General features: G+C 36.4%; 1 protein-coding gene across 1 annotated transcript in view; it reads left to right on the forward strand.

The window, feature by feature from the left end:
- Window positions 1-18,201, forward strand: part of itga1 (integrin subunit alpha 1) — a 63,494-nt gene that overhangs the window by 23,369 nt on the left and 21,924 nt on the right. Inside the window, exons 4-11 of the mRNA XM_015381488.1 lie at window positions 4,279-4,367; window positions 6,510-6,624; window positions 8,953-9,080; window positions 9,237-9,385; window positions 11,195-11,345; window positions 11,541-11,715; window positions 12,894-12,967; window positions 15,911-16,052. Of these exons, the coding sequence (XP_015236974.1) occupies window positions 4,279-4,367; window positions 6,510-6,624; window positions 8,953-9,080; window positions 9,237-9,385; window positions 11,195-11,345; window positions 11,541-11,715; window positions 12,894-12,967; window positions 15,911-16,052 (1,023 nt within the window). The remainder of the gene's footprint in view (window positions 1-4,278; window positions 4,368-6,509; window positions 6,625-8,952; window positions 9,081-9,236; window positions 9,386-11,194; window positions 11,346-11,540; window positions 11,716-12,893; window positions 12,968-15,910; window positions 16,053-18,201) is intronic.

The following is an 18,201-nucleotide window of genomic DNA, read 5'->3' on the forward strand; positions in this document are numbered from 1 at the left end:
CTGATTATTTCATATAAGGCTCTGAATTTTCGCGCCTCCGTGAATAAACACGAAGGTTTTCATTCATAGAAATGGAATTGAAGACAAAGAAAAAAAACTTTAAAGGTTAGCAGATCGAGGCCTGCTGACTGAGAGCTGAGCAGCACAATTAAAGGGCCAATAAAAAGACCCAATAAATTACAAGAGATGTAAAGGACATGGTTGGACTGTTACAGAAGTAAAAATAACATAAAAAAATAATAATAATATAAAAAGAAAAATAATTTGATCTGAAAAAGTCAATAAAAACTACTGATGGAGGCAGGGGTGCAACATCTGATGTAAATACTCAATATGAGTTCAAGATCATCCAACAACAATACGTTTTGCTAAATCTCCTTTTAATACACAGACACACATGTACTGTACATCTCCAGGCCATGTCTTTAATTCCGTCATCTGCTCTAATTTAACATAGTCAGATGGAGGGAAATGAATGCAAGTTTGACCATTAGAGGAAATATATATATATATATATATATATATATATATATATATATATATATATATATATATATATATATATATAAGTCACAAAAGGGAAAACTAGAACCCCTTTCCTCTGAAACACTGTCCAGCTCATTCTCTTCTGATATCCCTCTCTCCTGCCTACAGTCAATCATCCAACCCTCCTTTTACCCAAAGCTTTATTCTCACACCTCAAATGCTTCATTCTTCTCCTCTGTTATGGACCCACATGTGTCCATGTGTTGGTTTTTCACCAAATCCAAAGATGCCTCCCCCTTCTACCTGTCTGTTTCTAGATATCAGATGACATCAGAACAAGGTCCGTGTCCAGATGGTTTCAGCCCCAGAGTCCTGCATGTTAGAGTTCTGGTTCTGTTATGTTTTTCTTTTGAGTATCCAGTTTTGCTTTACTCCTTGTTTTCTAGTTTAAAGGGTTTAATTCTTATTTTGTTGTGCTTTCCTGGTTATTTTCTGTTTACTTGGTTTCTATTTGTTGCCCTCTGCTGCCCTCTTTTGTTCTCCCTTTTCCCTAGCTCTTTTCCTCTTTTGCTCTGTGCACACCTGCTCGCAGTTTGCTCATTAGCCCTCTCTTTGTTTCTGTCTCCTATAAATACTCTTGCTGTTCAGTTCTTCTTTGCTGGGTCCTTGTCTAACCTCATCAGTCTTCCTTCCACTCGTCTCTCTGAGCCATCCTCCAGGTTACAGTTCTTCCCTTGATGACTCCTAGGTTTTTGGTAACATTTGACTTGAGTTTTCATTATTTATTTATTTTTTTATCTTTGAATTTTTGGACTCCTGGTTTCTCGTTTGTTTTTGGACTTTGCTTTCATTTGGATTTCTGGATTCCTGTTGTCTGTGGTTTTGGACTTTGTTTTAGTATTCTTCATTAAATCAACTAAAAACTCACCTCTGTCTGCCTGTCTCTGCTTTTGGGTCAACTATCCTAAACCAAATCCTGACGCTTCAGGCCTATGCAGAGAGGCTATGTGGGATTTTGCAGCACCTCTTCAGCTTTAGCCTGATTCAGGAGACAGTTCCAGTGATGTGGAAGACCTTCTGCCTTGTTCCTGTACCTCAGGAACAAGGACTATTGGACTCAGCCAATAGTCTTCAATGACTATAGACCTGTTGCCCTGACTGTTAAATAAAAAATGTCTTTAGGCGGTTAACCGACATCTGCTGAGTTTAAGGTCTGTTCACCGCTATTAAAAGCATTCTAGAAATAAGGATATCAGGAAATTGTCAATGATGACTCATACTTCTTAGCTCAAACAATAAAAAATAATACTCTTTGTAACACAATTTTACAAACAATGCCCAAGAAAGTAGGACAGATTATTTAAAACTAGTTATATAAGTTGCAGCTGCATGACTGGTTGTGGAGCCGATATTAGATCACAGACATTACAACAAAAAAAACCCCCGACTAGTTAACTCAGAGGGTGCAATAGTTATTTGTAATTCTTATAATTGGAAACCCAGTCCGTTCTCAAGTAAAAGTTCCAGTTCCTCATTAGACTTCATAAATAAACAAAGGGAAGCTGGATGAAGTGAAAAATAGAAACAAACTTATACTGTAAGCTCACATGCACTGTAGATGACCTTTCCCTGTTTCCAGTCGTTATCCTTTAGTTTATCAAATAATTTCCTTGTAAGGAAAAGTACCAATAATTTCTCCTATACAGGAAATATCTGTTCTAAATCCATAAAACCAAAATGTACTAAATGTGTCAATGTTTTATGCGTGTTTTTTTCAAAGTTCATTAACTTACTGACACTTAATCATATCGCTCTTTGAAATAAGATACTTTAATATAGTCTACTTAGAGTAACTGCTCATCTGATTGGGGTCTTAGCTGGAGGATGTTGTTCCATGTGAACAGGAAGATAGATAATAAACAAGGTTTTAACGTTTTATCCTTCTACTTTATCCTAATGAGGTAGATAAACAAAACATATTTGTGGCTCTGCACGAATTAAAGCCCTTACAAGTTCTCCATCTTTGTCAATATAAAAAAAGATGATTGACACATCAGATCTGTAACTGGACATAAGATAGGATAACGGATTTGAAAACATCCTTGCCTTTTGAGGTCTCCATTTTTGAGGAGAACACAGATCAGACTCTTAACTCACTAGATTGACAATGTAGCCATTCAGAAATGCAGAAGTATTTAGATTCCCAGGAAAGATTGAAAGATTATCACAGAGGAGAGGGGTGTTTCTCCCTATGTACTCTCGACAATATGTAAAAGGCAATGGGTAGGTCAATGCATTGTTTTTCTATATGAATCAGACATACATGTATATCAAAACCCCTCTTAAAATACAAAAATTTGATCATGAAGAATTGAATTAGCTTGACAATTATAGTCAGATTACCCGGAGACAAACTTTTAAACCATTTTTCCACAATAACAGTGCTGTAGTAGAAAGTTCCATTAAAACTTAGTGTGACACATCAGCCTCAACTTGGATCTCTGTAAATATTTCTTCACTATCCCCATCCATCACGCTGATCTGTCAGTCAGTCTGTCGCTCTGAGCTCACTTACTAATAACACACCCCAGTCCCGCTTGGCCAACTGCGTCTCCACACTGGGTTTATAGTTTTCCCAGCACAGATGAGAAAACCCAAACCATAATGAGGAAGGTTAAACCCTGCGGTTGATGTGTTGTAATCTTGAACCGCTCTAACATACAGTCAAACTGGAGAAGCGAGCTCATTATGCATGATGACATACTGGCAAAAAAGTCATCAATCAACCACAGGTTTTTGTTTGGCTGCTAGGTGGTGTTGAATTATGGTGGCTTTATTTACGAAAAGGTAATTTTAAAAATTATGTAGTGTATTCATGCAGAAATGCTTAGGTAAACAGTCAAAAATATATAATTTAGATGATCTTATATTTAATCACACTGAGGTCTATTTCGTTATTGTCTTAATGAGAAAAAGTGACAAACATATACAAGTGAATTATGCACTGCTCAAAAATAATAAAGGGAACTCATAAATAACCCAATATATAGTTCTGTTATATTTTTCATTGCAAAAGGCCTTCAGTAAGACAGATTTTTCAGATTTTTATCTGAAAATGTAAAAGCAGCAATCTTCTCCTGCACTACTTTCTGTTGCATAGGAACATATGATGAGCACAGGTTCTGTGTCATTCCTTCTTTTAGATGATAAGGAATTTGGAAAACACTGTCTAACAAATAAAATGTCCTTACTGTTAATTGTATTGTTTAATCCAAAGTATTCTCACTATGATTGTTTTTGCACAATTTAATAAACTTTATGATGTTAAAAAAAAGGCAGGACACACATTTTTTTCTCATGACTTGTGGAGCATCATACAGAGTTAAATGACACATAAACGTGTTAGTGAGGCCATGCGAAACCATCGAAAGAGAAATCTAAACTAAACCAGATCCAGATTATTCCCAAGTTGAGGAACTAATTTTAGCCACATGTTGTGGTTACCTAATGATTCAACATCCACCACCCAATACCACCACCACCAAATCATCTGTTTTAACAGCAATAAGCCACATTTAGAGGCAAATCATGGTAAAAAACATTAACAGTGTTAAGCATATATATTGGTGCCTATTATGTCTTCTGGACAGACAGAAGTGAGGGAAAAAGGGGTAGCTGCACTCTTCCTGTGGGAAAATCCAAAAGAGGAATTTGTTCAGCTGTTCGTCTTCTGTAAGTTTTGTTTGTCTCACTGTGTTTATTCACCCTATTTTTTTTTTTTCTCTTTTTTAGAAAACACAACTATTCCCGATGTACACGAAGTAAAGGAAAACATGACCATGGGAACCACTCTGGTGACCAATCCCTCTGGAGGATTTCTGGTAAGCAGGAAGTGTACATATTCCACACCAAGCACAAAAAATTATTTTACTCACTGTTAGAAAACTCTGCAGACCTTTGAACTACAAAGTTTACACCATAGTTCCCATCGAGACTCGCTGTCCTGGGAATGTCATGCAAATCTATAAGTGCACAGATGAGATTGGAACATATTGTGTAAAACCAATTTACTCAGACCTGACAACCACAGGCTTATGAATTACTATTTTGTGCATAAATTTCATCTTGTGCTTCGAGAAAATTCGATCTGATACTATTTGTGAAACAACTCTGCTGTTATTGGAATCATTATCTTATTTTTTAGTTTTTGCTTGTTTATTTTAAAAATAATTTTAATAAAGTTACTCTTTTTATGCTTAAAGAAATACAAAAAAACAACTACATTAATAAATATTTGAGACTTTTGATGATCCTTACTTCAATTTGTTTGAGAGTTGACTGCAACAGATTTTGTAAAGTGGACTTTTTGTAATGCAAACACATTAGTTTGTTTGTAAGTAACACATGGGGATATGATTGGGAGCAGAGTGCAGATTTTAAGCAGGTATTTGTCTTAAATTTAGTCTGTCAGTGATTCCAGGGCTTGACCAAAAAAATGGGGTTTAATTCTAGGAGTCAAGGCTTAGGCCATATGTAGGGGACCCCGAACGTTTTGATGCAGTAGCCCTTTGTGTCCCCCAACAATGACCTGAAAAATAAACTTGTGTAATCTCCCTTTTACATCTATTCACATGGTAATATATATTAAATCTGTTTAGCATAAAAATTAAATTTTCAACTGTATATTTTCACTGTATAGCAAACTTTCCAATAAAGCGTTGACAATAAGAACAAAAGAAATAAAACCTCTTTCAGTTGTGTTTTTAATTAGATGGGGCTGGACTAAAGAGGCAAGTCAGAGTTTTCTGATTATTCTGTCACCTGTGGCCAAAACACAGAACTATTGCACTCTTTTGCTGGTTCTTGACAAGTGTTTTTTTTATTTTTTTTTTTTACTGTTTTCACCTTACGTGGAGTTGCCATTGGTGTCCGAGTTGACCTGGATATCCACAAAATCCACCTTCAATATGATACTTCGACTGCTAGATTGGACCCTTTAACATGTTTGATGTCACAGCTGCAGAAAGAGCGTGCTTTAGAGCTAAATAACGTTCAGGGGACATAGACTACAGGCTCATAAATGCTTTGGCATCAACCACGACATTCATGACATTGTCTAAGTGAAGATGTGCTCATTGTTTTGTTTTGAGTACCTTTGGGGTTTAAAAGGTAGACTTATACAAATCATTGTTAGACTTAGAAAAACTTTACTGTAATTTTCTATCCACAGAGTGTATACAAAACGAAATTTAATTTTGTTCAGCTCTCATGACAATGACAATGAGGTGCAGCAGTGATGAAATGTAAATATTTGGAGAAAACCCCCCAAAGATTTTCGAAAACAAACAAGACATTCAGGTGCCTTGTCAGAAAAGTTGGAATAGTTATTTATTACATTATAAGGGGAAGAACCAAAGAGTTCAGTTTCGAAGTTTGTCATCTCAATGGGTGTAAACAGAAGTAATATAATTTTCATTCTGCTGCACCTAGTGGGGACCAGGCATTGTTACCTACTAGATCAGACGGTTCCCACAATGTGCTATGATTCATTGTAAATGGTGCCCACAATGTAAGAAATACACCCCAGCACACACAAATATTTTATAACAGATATTGTTGTTGAGAAGGAAGACAAGTCTCTGTTTTTGTTGAACATGTGGAGGCCTTTAGCAGTTGGTTTGCCAAACTTCACACCTTCACAAAACAGTGAGATTGTGGGTAAAACGTTAGTTGTATGTCTCTCAGTGAAGAAAAACATTTAGATTATTTGTCAAAGTTTACTACTGTAAAATAGTATTGGTTTCCATTTCAAATATAATTCTTGAGTACTTTAAAACTGCATCTTCTCAGTTTTCCTGGATTTGAGTAGTTCTTTCCTCTTGGGATCTTTGTTTTTGCTCTTTAGTAGCCCTGAACATTTCTTCACCCATCACCTCAGACTGGTGGAAAGCTAACCAGTCACAGTCCTGTGAGATCCTCCTTCCCAGAGTTTATTTGTATGTGTGTGTCTCTTGTCTCCACAGGCGTGTGGTCCTCAGTATGGCTACATGTGCGGCCAGCAGCAGTACATCTCGGGAGTTTGTGCGAACGTCAGCCCCTCCTTCCAGATCCTAAACTCCATAGCTCCTGGAGTTCAAAGTATGTAGCTCGCCTGAGTAATGTCCAGCCACTCTTCACAGGACATGATGTATGCATACAAATTATCTGAGCAGGATAAGAGATAAGCAGTATCTACCAATCATAGCAGTACCACCCAAGACCCCAACATCAAACTCACCCTCCCTTACAGGAGAGGAGGATTAGAGCATTCCTCTGAATGTAAACTTGTCTGCTACCCTTTATTACTCTCTGGCTTGGCCCAGCCCAACTCTTCTGCTGCATTGTATGCCCAATTTAGGAGACAGTTTACTGGGACTGCACTCTCGTTCCCTGGAAGGAAACAACTAGGAAAAATGTTTAGTGTAAACAGACTCCAGTCATTGCTTTTTTTTGTTTCCTATATTTTCTTTTCTTTTCTATTTATTTACCAGAAATAAATATTGAAATTTATTGTTTTGAGCTCTAACTAGAATTAAACATTATTTTTAAAGGATTAGAGCTGTAGATAATTAACAAATAAATAGTGTCTTTCATTACCCTGAATAAGTATTCCTGTTATTATCCTCTTTATTTGAGATTTCAAAATTATTCAGTACAATTCCTTTAATTAAATGTTGTGCTTCTAGTTAATGTTGGTAGCAGTTGGATTATTTTTAGACAACTCAGCTTCCTCGATTCTTCTAATTAATGTCGCAAACCTTCCTGAGAGATTCACCAGAAATGGATTTTGGAAGCACTCTGAGCTCACTGTTTGCTTAGGAAAGGGTAGTGAACATAAATTGATCCGGGTGATGAACAATAATTGGCAGCATGGCATTGAAACCATGCTCACTTAATACTAATGGGCTGAACACATGCCAATAATTCATCTATTAAACCATGATAACACCACTAGCATAAACCAAGGCTAGTCACTCAACTAAACATGATCTCGGGTGTCTTCTCTTCCTTAGACATGTCTTTGTTCTGGTTATTATCAGAAATCTCCAGTTTCATACATATTCTGACTTTATCTGGCACGAGCAGCCATGTTTTTTTTTTAAAAAAAAGTTAATTTAATCTCCGCCTTATGTGAGGTGGTGAAATGTGATTGTTTTTTTTTAAAAAAAAGTTAATTTAATCTCCGCCTTATGTGAGGTGGTGAAATGTGATTGCTTGAATAATGGTGTTAACATCAAATTGAACATATGTGCCTAATGAAATTGCCAGTAAGTGTATATGGAAAGACATTAGCAGCCTAAAGTGTCCATTCAGACCTTTATAAAAGGTGTATTGACCAAGGGATATAACCTCATCACTATTAGCCAGTACCCATAAAACTAGACATGTTTTGTACCGTGTTGAACCCCTTAAAACATTGAAAATGTTACTTAAGGCAATCATTGCTCCCCTTTAAAAACACAGACTGAGGTGGTATTTTATATCCTTGAAAAGCTTGATTACTCTTACAAGAAGGTACGACTTACACAGCTTGGTTCTAGAGGTTGTCCATCTTTGGTTTTTGCTGGCATTTATTTTGAGGTATATGGTGTCATTAGACAATTGTATTCTTGCAGTAATTAGTACAATTTATTCACTAATTATTAATTACAAGCTGTTTTTACTTAATTCCCCATACATGAGTTGTTTGAGGATAAGCAGTGTGTGGTTTAGCGTTGACTCTAACATATACTGCACACCCAGATATCTAATAAGTGCTCAGCTGAGTTGAGCTCTTTACTCCTACTCACACTTTCTAGTGCGTTAAGATAGTCCAATCTTTGCAGGGACCTTCTAGAGCTGTTTTGTTTGTTTTTTTGAGGATGGACTTTAGTTTCTGGGGGAAATGGATCACCACTGGTTCCAGAATTTTATTCCAATATCTAACTGCATTGTTTACTGGCAATGAAAACAAGCTTTGCTTGTGAGAGAGATATGGCATCTCTGAGCAAAGATCTGGTTGTAGAACCGTTGAGCAGATTATGACCATATAACTCTAAAAGAAATATTAAAGTTCCTTAGTGAAATGAAGGTTAAGTTTTAAAATTATACTGAGGCATGGTTTAACATTTTGCTTGGAACAAGTTTAAATTTAGCACAATTGCAGAACACATGCAGAAAAATTATTGCAAAAAAGGCCAATCAAGTGCCAGTGATTAAACTATGGCCTTCCAAACTGGAGGACAAAATGAAAACTAAGACACAATAAAACATCACAGTGGATTTTCAGGCACATTTGGATGGCGCTACCTACATAATTTCCCCTTCATTGAAATGGTGATGAATTAGTTTTTCTAAATATGTAAATACAACACCAGTTGAAATGTGTTATATATGTAGTATTTCCAGTAATTTGTGACATTTCAATATGTTCTGATTTTGTTCTAGATTGTTCGAGCAATCTGGACATTGTGTTTGTGCTGGATGGATCAAACAGCATTTACCCATGGCCTGCAATTGTTAACTTTCTTCTCCGCTTCCTTAAAAGCACCAGGATTGGGCCCACCCTCTCGCAGGTCAGTAATACATCTCCTTTATAGCCTAACAGTTTTAGCATTTTAATTTTACTTCCACTGTGACGACAGGAGAGAAGCACTCCAGGAAAGACAATTTGACAAGGAAAAACATTGGATATGGAATAACATTTACCACAATTTCTGTGTGTTTTCCAGGTGGGCATAGTATCATATGGTGAGGATGTGGCTCACCATGTCAACCTCAGCCAGTTTAACAACAATGAAGAACTGATTAAATTTGTAAAAGATCTTCCTCAGCACACCGGGACAAAGACTCATACTTTCTTGGCCATCGATACTGCGAGGTAGGCCCCATTGGCTGCACTTTTAATTTAAGCTTGTCATATCAAGTTTAAAGAAAGAATAATGATTAAGATGCATGTTTAACAAAGCAGAATCAGGCCTCTTTTCTGGAATTACAACTTCTTTATCTGACTCAAAGAAAGGTCAATTAACAATAAGTGAATCCAGAATATAATCAACGTTTTAATGCATTGCATGTGGCGTTAGCGATGTCATTCATTAAAAGAAATACAGTTGGAGCACAAAATGAAGACATCCCACTGAATATAAAATTTCAGTTATCAGGATTTTAGGTAGGAATGGGACCCGTATACATTTGGACTGATAAAATATCGATGCCTGTGAATTAGTGTTTATACTCGATGGTGCTTATTTTTAGCACCACTCTACATCATTTTTGCCTGCTAAACTTAAATCTCAGAAAGTCCAACATCTCACTGGTCACATCAACTCAGTAGATAAATACATGAAGTTCCCATGTAAGGATGTAAAAAATGGCAGGTGGCTTTCTTAAAGTGTGAGTCTCAGATGGAGGACAGTTATGGTGTAAATGTGTATTGCAAACCCATTCAAAAAGACCAGTACTGCTGGTTTGAATCCCATCACCCACTAAGACAGATGTTGGAAGTTGTATATTAAACCTTCCCTAAGAAAAATCTTGCCTCCTCTGATCTAATCCAATGACCTTGCATTTGAGTCACAAATAATGCGTGTCACTACATGATCCATCAGATCATTTCACACTCGCATCCAGATATATATCCGGGTCGTCCTTGACTTTATTTTGTTAAAAATGCCTAAATTACGGTTTCCCTCCCCAAAAATAGTAAATGTACTAAAATATAATGTGTATCTAAAGAAAGAAACAACTAAAATGCAGATAAACATGGTTTAATCATATTTTGCTGGACAATTCTTGGCATGCCTGATGATGAAGGAAGCAGTTTAACGAAGAAAATGTAAAAAGCATAAAAATCGTCATTTTTTTTCTTTTTACAGATGTGTATTATTATTCTTTAGCGTGTTAAGGATGGAAATCAGTAGTTTTAGTACCATAATTACATAATTTATGGACACCCGGATGTATATGAATTCGCGCATGCACTGAACGGATCGTGCTTCCGGGACACATATTAAGTGTGTATCAGCGATGCAAACAACAACTTTTAAATATTTAAAAAAAACAATAGTAAAATATCCATTTTATTACTGATTACTGATTATTCTAATACATCTTTTTGTCACCATAGTATCTGGGAACTATAAAAAAAAAAACAGGAGAGAGAGACAGAAGAGCAGGGGATAGAAAGTCCAGGCATAGACTACGCTTTGTTCATCCTACCCACCATTTTGCCCTGATGTGATTAGACAGCTTGTAAAAATATTCAGCCATAATCTGCCAGTTGGAACAAGAAGCATTTAGGTTTCTGTCTTTGTGCAGAATAACAGGACTGTTAGGTTACTGTAGGTTTAGCTTTTTAGACAGATAGATGTACATCAAGAGGACATTTTGCAAGCTCTACTCATAAAAAAAGTTTATTTCCATTCATAGGCTTTATCATTTTTCCATCAATGCCTAATGGGCCAGTCTGTGGTCAAAATAATAATAATAAAAAAATAAAAATAATACTTATATTATATTGTATTGTATGTTAACAAGTGGACATTGTACATTTTAAAGTGGGCTTCCAGGCAGCTGCAAACATTGTAAAATAAAAAAAAGGTATTCAAAGACTCTTAGTCTTACTCTTTTGAAAGTAAACCCTTAATATACTTCTTATATATTCATATTTAATTTTGTATTAAATTAGGAAGGAGGCCTTCACACCAGAGAGAGGTGCAAGACCTGATGCCAAGAAAGTCATGGTGATCGTGACAGATGGAGAATCACATGACTTCCACCTACAACAAAATGTGATTTCTGAGTGTGAAAACGACGGCATCGAGAGGTTTGGTATTGCTGTGGGTACAAATCTCATATTTGAGTTCTCAAACATTTCTGATCATTTACTCACAAACGTATATAGTTTTGACAAACAAACACCTAAATAATCTCAATGGTTACAACTGTTTTTTAAAATGTAATCCTTTTGTTATTGATTTTTTTTTTTTTACTAAATCTGATTATAGAGTCAAACCTATTTTTTATTTTTGCAGGTTTTGGGATACTACAATCGGGAAAATAAAAGTGAAGAAGACGTGCAGAAGTTTATTAAAGAGATTAAGTCAATATCCAGTGAACCAACGGCTGATCACTTTTTCAATGTTTCTGATGAGGTGGTTTTGGAGAACTTTGCAGATACACTGGGGAAAAAGATTTTTGCTCTGGAAGGTAAAATGAAAATTAAGTATCTAACAAGTTTAACTAGTTATCGTTATACATATGCCCAGTAACTTTAATGCGATAGCTTGACAAAATTTACGAAATTCATCCAAATATTGACAAAAGTTACATGAAGTTACATCTACAGAAAATAAATATCAGTCTTTTTAATAAAGTCTCTTTTTTGGTCATCAAGTATTATTTCTAATAACTAATATAATTAGGTTCAATTCCTTTTAACTAGTGTTGCGCCGATGCCATTTTTTGGCCCCGATACCGATACCCGATACCTGGCTGTGCGGTATCGGCCGATACCGATACCATAATAATGTAAAATAATTGCCATCATGGCTTTGTCAAGCTGCTGCCTACCTTTGTGAAGCAGGAAAAAATCTAATACAAAGTGAATCCAGTAGAACTTTTTAATAGAAAGTTCTACTGGATAATAAAAATAAAGAGTTTTTATTGCCTACCAGGAGTGGGTGACAATATTTGAATAAACTTATGGCTCTCAAAATGGTATCGGAACCCTATTTGTTGGTACTCGCCGATACCGATACCACCATTTTAGGGCAGTATCTGGGCCTCGTCCGATACTGGTATCGGTATCGGTGCAACAATACTTTTAACCATGGCTTGAGGCTGAGGTCAAACTTGAGGTGCAGTGCAGCAAAAACAAGGGATTGCAGTACCCACACAGCTGCTGACCAGACCTCCGGTGTCTGTAGCAACAGAGCTGTTGCAAAAGGATGTGGAAAAAAGATGAGGGCTGCCAGTCATCCAAAAATTAAACCTAATTAGCTTTGCATGCAGTACACTGCAAGTTAGTTAGGTATTTGAAAACCAACATTAAGATGTAACAAGAACAGGTTTAGCTAATATAACTGGAGCATCATGGCTATTTTCATGCTAACAGACGTCTTCATTATGTCATACAAATTATGCATGATCTGCAACTAGAATGCAATGTATTTGTGGATTTTTTTCTTAAGCATTTTGTAAAAGGCACCTTCACTTATTAAGACTTATGTTCATGAAGCACTTCTGATCCTTAATTCTTTTTTAGTTTGGAGGTTATCATTAACATGAACATATTTTTGTGAAACTGTATTTTCACTATACGATAGATTAATTTTGTGCTGTTTATCTATGTAGCATTCAACCCAATATGCTCTATCCTTCTTCAGCTACATCTGGAAATCATACCTCCTCCTTTGAGATGGAAATGTCCCAAACTGGATTTAGCGCCCATGCTTCTAAAGTAAGTCCAAAATCTAAACATCCAGGTCTGAATATTAAAAACAAAATGTATGCTCTATTAAAAGTCAAACATTCTCTAACTGTTATCTAAATATGACTGTGGACATAGAATTGCCAGATTCCTCAGCCCACTCTGCACAGACAGATGCTGTTTTGACTGAATGCATCAGACTATTAAAGAAACACAAGATATAAAAAACACAGATGATGATTTGGGAAGCTGAATCATGTGGTTGTTGATTTTCCTCCCTCACAGATTACAAAATTTCATTCAATAGGTATTTCCTGCAGCGGTTTAGAACAAACAAGATCCTACATCTCCTCTTCCTCTTCCTGACTTGACCCCCAACCCCACAATAGTGCTTGAGGTGCTTTCATCTCAATACAGCCAGACAAAATAAGCTATGCAAATGACGACTGAACATGCTACTGAACACACTTCAGCAGCCATAGTGTGACTCACTGAAGTTCTTCCCTAATGCAGTGTGACCAGCTATCTCAATTATGATTGATTTGACCCCACCTACTCTAATTAGATCTCATATATATATGCTCAAAATGACAAAAGTTGTGTAAGTCATCATGTTCTAGAGATGCTGCTCTGATAAGCTCCTTTAGGATTGGCTGTAAGAGAGCTATGACTTAGATAGAGCAAGACTACAACCACCAGCATACAGCAAAAGCTAAACAAAAATAGTTAAATGTCAACAAGGTAAATTCTCTGAGTTAAAATTTGTGATTTGAAAGAGTTGCCCCCACTCTTATACGTGGGGTTTCTCTCAGTTTTCATTATGCTGTTTGTTTATTAACTCCCTGACCCTCAGAGTCCTTTAGAGCAGTGGTCCCCAACCACCGGGCCGCGGACCGGTACTGGTCCGTCGGTCATTTGGTACCTGGCTGCACAGAAAAAAGTATATATATATATATATATAATTTATCGATGATCAGTCTGAGGGATGTTTTATTTTGAAAAATATTTAAAAAATTGCGGTATTCTATCCCAATTACATCAGCCGGTGCATCTGTGCCTCTTGACACAGGTTAATTCAGTTCAAGGCTCATCCTATCTATAACATCCTATCTTTGTGAAGCGGGATTTTCAGCCTTCCAAAACAAAGCTACAGAGCAGACTGAACATCAGGAGCACACTTCGTATGTCATTGTCTCCTAGATGGGACTGGCTTGTTGTTTCATTTTTATGCTGTTGGTATTTGATTTTATGCCAGTCGTATCATTTTACTTGATCGTATTTAATCTCCCCCCCCCATATGTCTGAGATATAGCGGTCCGTGGTGCAAAAAAGATTGAGGACCGCTGCTTTAGAGAACAGTTAATGTTACATGACAGACAGATTGACTCTTCTAAACAAATAAGGTTGAATGCTGGAGGAAATGTATTACTCATTCTCAGATTTCCTCTATTAAAGTCCTGGAGGTCCGGTGTTTTGCGTCTCGTACATGTGTCTCTGCTTCTACACCTGGATCAAATGGCTAAATTACCCCCTCGGGATGCAGGCAAGCGCTGAATCAATCTGAATACCTCAAATGGTTAAGGACATATAATCCATCCCAGAAGTGCATCCACAATTGACATAATAAGTTCTGTCCTAATAGTACTGGTAGCAAGAAAGGAACAAGGATTTAGAGCAGTATGCGTTCTAGCGCCTATTCATTTCACTGCTGTAAGATGCTCATTCACTGTTGAAAAGCTGTATGCATTGAAATTTCGTTTTAGATACACTTTGTGATTACATAATTACAATAAAATTTGTCTAAGTCATTCATTTAACATAGGGGCCATCCTGACATTCTTAGCCACTGCTAGGAGCTATACAGCTGCCCACAATCCTTTACGTTACAGGGCATATTGGCACAGCGAGTTTACTGAAGCTACATGATTTTCTTCTTGTGTATTCTTTATGATTCATGCTAATGTCCTCATATGCATATGTTATGGGTTTTATAATGCAAAGCTTCAGCTGTTTGTTACATCTGGTTAGCTTTTGTATTTCTGTAGTGCTTTTCCTGAAGGCTGTAGTCTCAATTTTACCAATAATCATTCATTCCGTCATGTAATGACGTCAGTCAGACTGGGGTCTGTTCAGATTTAACAAAGCAGGCCAAATCTCCTTTCCTCCTTCTGGATAGTGTTTCAGCTGTTGACCCTGCAAAAGGTGAAGAGATAGGATCTAAGAACAGGGGGTAGAGGCTACAATTTGAGTCCTGATTGCCTGATTGACTAAGGTGTTTTGAAACGGAGACCTCTGAAACCAGAATTGAGGAACCTTGCACTAGTTTCTGTTTTGGGGCTTTGATGTCGGGAGCATGTCATACTTTTCATATTTGTATTTGTACAAAAAAGGTGAAATCCATCCATGATTCTCACTTAACAATCATGAATCACTTTTTGGGTTTGTAACAGGAATTCCTAACATATGAGCTCTAGTTTATGGGTTTAATGTTAAATGTGGAAAGAATTAAACTCTTTGACTGCCTTGTCAAACTCCAAACTCCATTTTGCTTATTTTATTTATTTATTTATTAGACAGGGACAGTGTACATTAAAAGGCATTCCTGTAAATGCACCAGAATTAGCCAAAAGGCTATTTTTCATCTGTTGTCCCTGGACAGATCTTAAATTTGTCTACTTAAAAAAAAAACACAACAGTAAACATTCTACAATGAAAAATACAAATATAAAGTTCAGCAAATGGTAAACCATTTGGTTGACCAGGTATTTAAGCGGTCAACGGCATAAACAATTTTGCAAAGCACTGTGCATCTGTAATTTAAACTTTTTATATATATATTTCTCTATTACCTTTATTTTTTGGCTCCTTTAATATGCAAGTACTTCTTGAAGCTGGTGTTAAATCAGTTTAGAAGCCCCTGGTCTCTTATAGCCTACCCATTTGTTCTTACATTGTCTGTGTTGTTTCCCATAGAACGGATTGTTACTGGGAGCAGTTGGAGCATATGACTGGAACGGTACAGTGGTCATGCAAACTGATGGCACTACAATTACTCCCAAAAAGAATGAGTTTTACAATCCAGAGGAGATGTATGGAGGACTGGCAGAGTACTTGGGTGAGTCAATCTTAAGATCACACAGGGACATATTTTCAAAAGGTTTTCCATGTCTTACAACACGTGCAACCCAGTTTCTATGCACAGAGCAGATCTTCAAAAAGTTGCAAAGTAATTTACGTTTGCAATTCATCAGGCAGTCTTTTTTGTATGAGTGTCTTCATTAATATGCAGGTTATGTTTGAATGAAAACCATGCAAACTTATAGGTTGAGGATATGCAAATATTTACCACATGAAAAGTGAGCTTTTTTAAATCTGAAACTCAACTGTGGCTTTCTAGCACGTTTGAAAGTAAGGTTTGAAAGGAAAATTAATTCCTAACTATAACTAGTTTGACATTCTCAATACTCCCATATTCAACCTAAAGCGACACCAGGTCAGGGTGTTTCCTATTTGAATCAGTCTTATTTATGTGCAACAGAAAAAAAATGAACCTCTGCTCTGATTGGTTTCCTCAAAAGTCTAAAACTGCAGCTGTCAGCACACAAACCAACCACAAAGTTTCCAAATGAGTTAATGTAATGTGTATTGTATCACAATGGGGAAATTCCCTCTCTGCATTTCACCCAGCCCCTTGGGGAGCAGTGGGCTGCCCTTGTGTGTCACCCAGGGAACAGTGTGGGGTTAAGGGTTTTCCTCAGGAACCCAGAGTGGATGCTGTGGGGATTGAACGGGGGTACTTGCAACTTTCTCAGAGCATAAGCGCACTGCTCTAACCACTATAGGCCAATGCAAGAAAGGAAGCTTTGCTGTGAATCCTACACGAAATACAGAGCAAAATATGCAAGTACTTTTTTCTTAAAATAAGCACATTTTTCTTGAACTGTGGAGGAAACTGAGACAATTTGCCAATTGAACAAGACAATTTACATTTAAAATAAGAAAAACAATTTTATTGTCTTATTTCAAGTGCATATTATCTATTTATCTTATTTTAAGAGAAAAAAAAAATTCTGTTGGCAAATCATCTTATTTACCTGCTCAAATTAAGGCGAAATACAGTTAATTTAAGAAAATTTTACTTTTTTCAAGATTGTTTTTGCAATGAAGGTTAACATGACCAATATTCGCCTCTAACAATATAATCATTTTTTTTCAAGTAGGTATCATTACCTACAACAGGAAAGTTAGAAACTGATCTTTCTTTTACAGCCACTCTCAAACTACCTGTAGGACATGCAAACTGCTCTTTTTAATAAGGCAGAACCAAACCGGTTTGGAGGTCTTAAAATTTGTGTGATTAATCTTTGTAGATCCAATGCAACACAGCCACCTATTTGATGCACAAAAACATAGTAACTGCCATTTACTGGTCCTTACAATATTTGAAGATCTGACCCATAGTCTATTGATGTATACATCTTATATGTAGAGATCATGATCCTGAAATGTTTTGTAGTTGTGTAGGAGAACTGCAATCAACTTTGAGAAATATTATCTAAAATTTCTATTTAGATGACTATATATATATATATATATATATATATATATATATATATATATATATATATATATATATATATATATATATATAGTCAACTGTGATTACACTGATAAGTTAAATACAACTAATAAGTTAAATACAACTACAAAGTAAATATGGAGCTTTTGCCACAAAGAAGAAAGACAGGTAATTTGACAGCTGATGCCTTTCTCTCTTTTTCCAATAAAATATATAAAATAAAACAAAGTATACAGACCATTCTATGTTCTTGCCTTTTAAAACAACGACAGCCTCTTTATAATAAAATGATTTAATCAACATGTCTTTAGATGGAGAAGATATTGGTCTGGTTTATACAGTACACGCAGCTATTGGCACATGCCCTGAGAGCCAGACTGCAGCATGCAGGGATGTTGTATTTCTTTCTTAGGAGATGTCCATGCTTGCCAGTTTCCACTGGTGTTTTATGGTTCTTTACACAAGTCGACATAAGAAAAGCTTGGTGGAGGTATTTATAAATATCACAAAACGGCAGTGTAGGACAGGGCGGTGTAAAGGACAGATCTGAGGACCCAAATGTTCAGCTAAACCCAAAGACAATTCAATTGTAATTACCGTATTTTCACGACCATAAGGCGCACCATAGTAAAAGGCGCACTCTCAGTTATGTGTCCCATTTCTGTATTTAACACACACATAAGGC

Source organism: Cyprinodon variegatus, unplaced genomic scaffold (genome assembly GCF_000732505.1).
Source record: "Cyprinodon variegatus isolate N-32 unplaced genomic scaffold, C_variegatus-1.0 Scaffold234, whole genome shotgun sequence".
Lineage (NCBI taxonomy): Eukaryota > Metazoa > Chordata > Actinopteri > Cyprinodontiformes > Cyprinodontidae > Cyprinodon > Cyprinodon variegatus.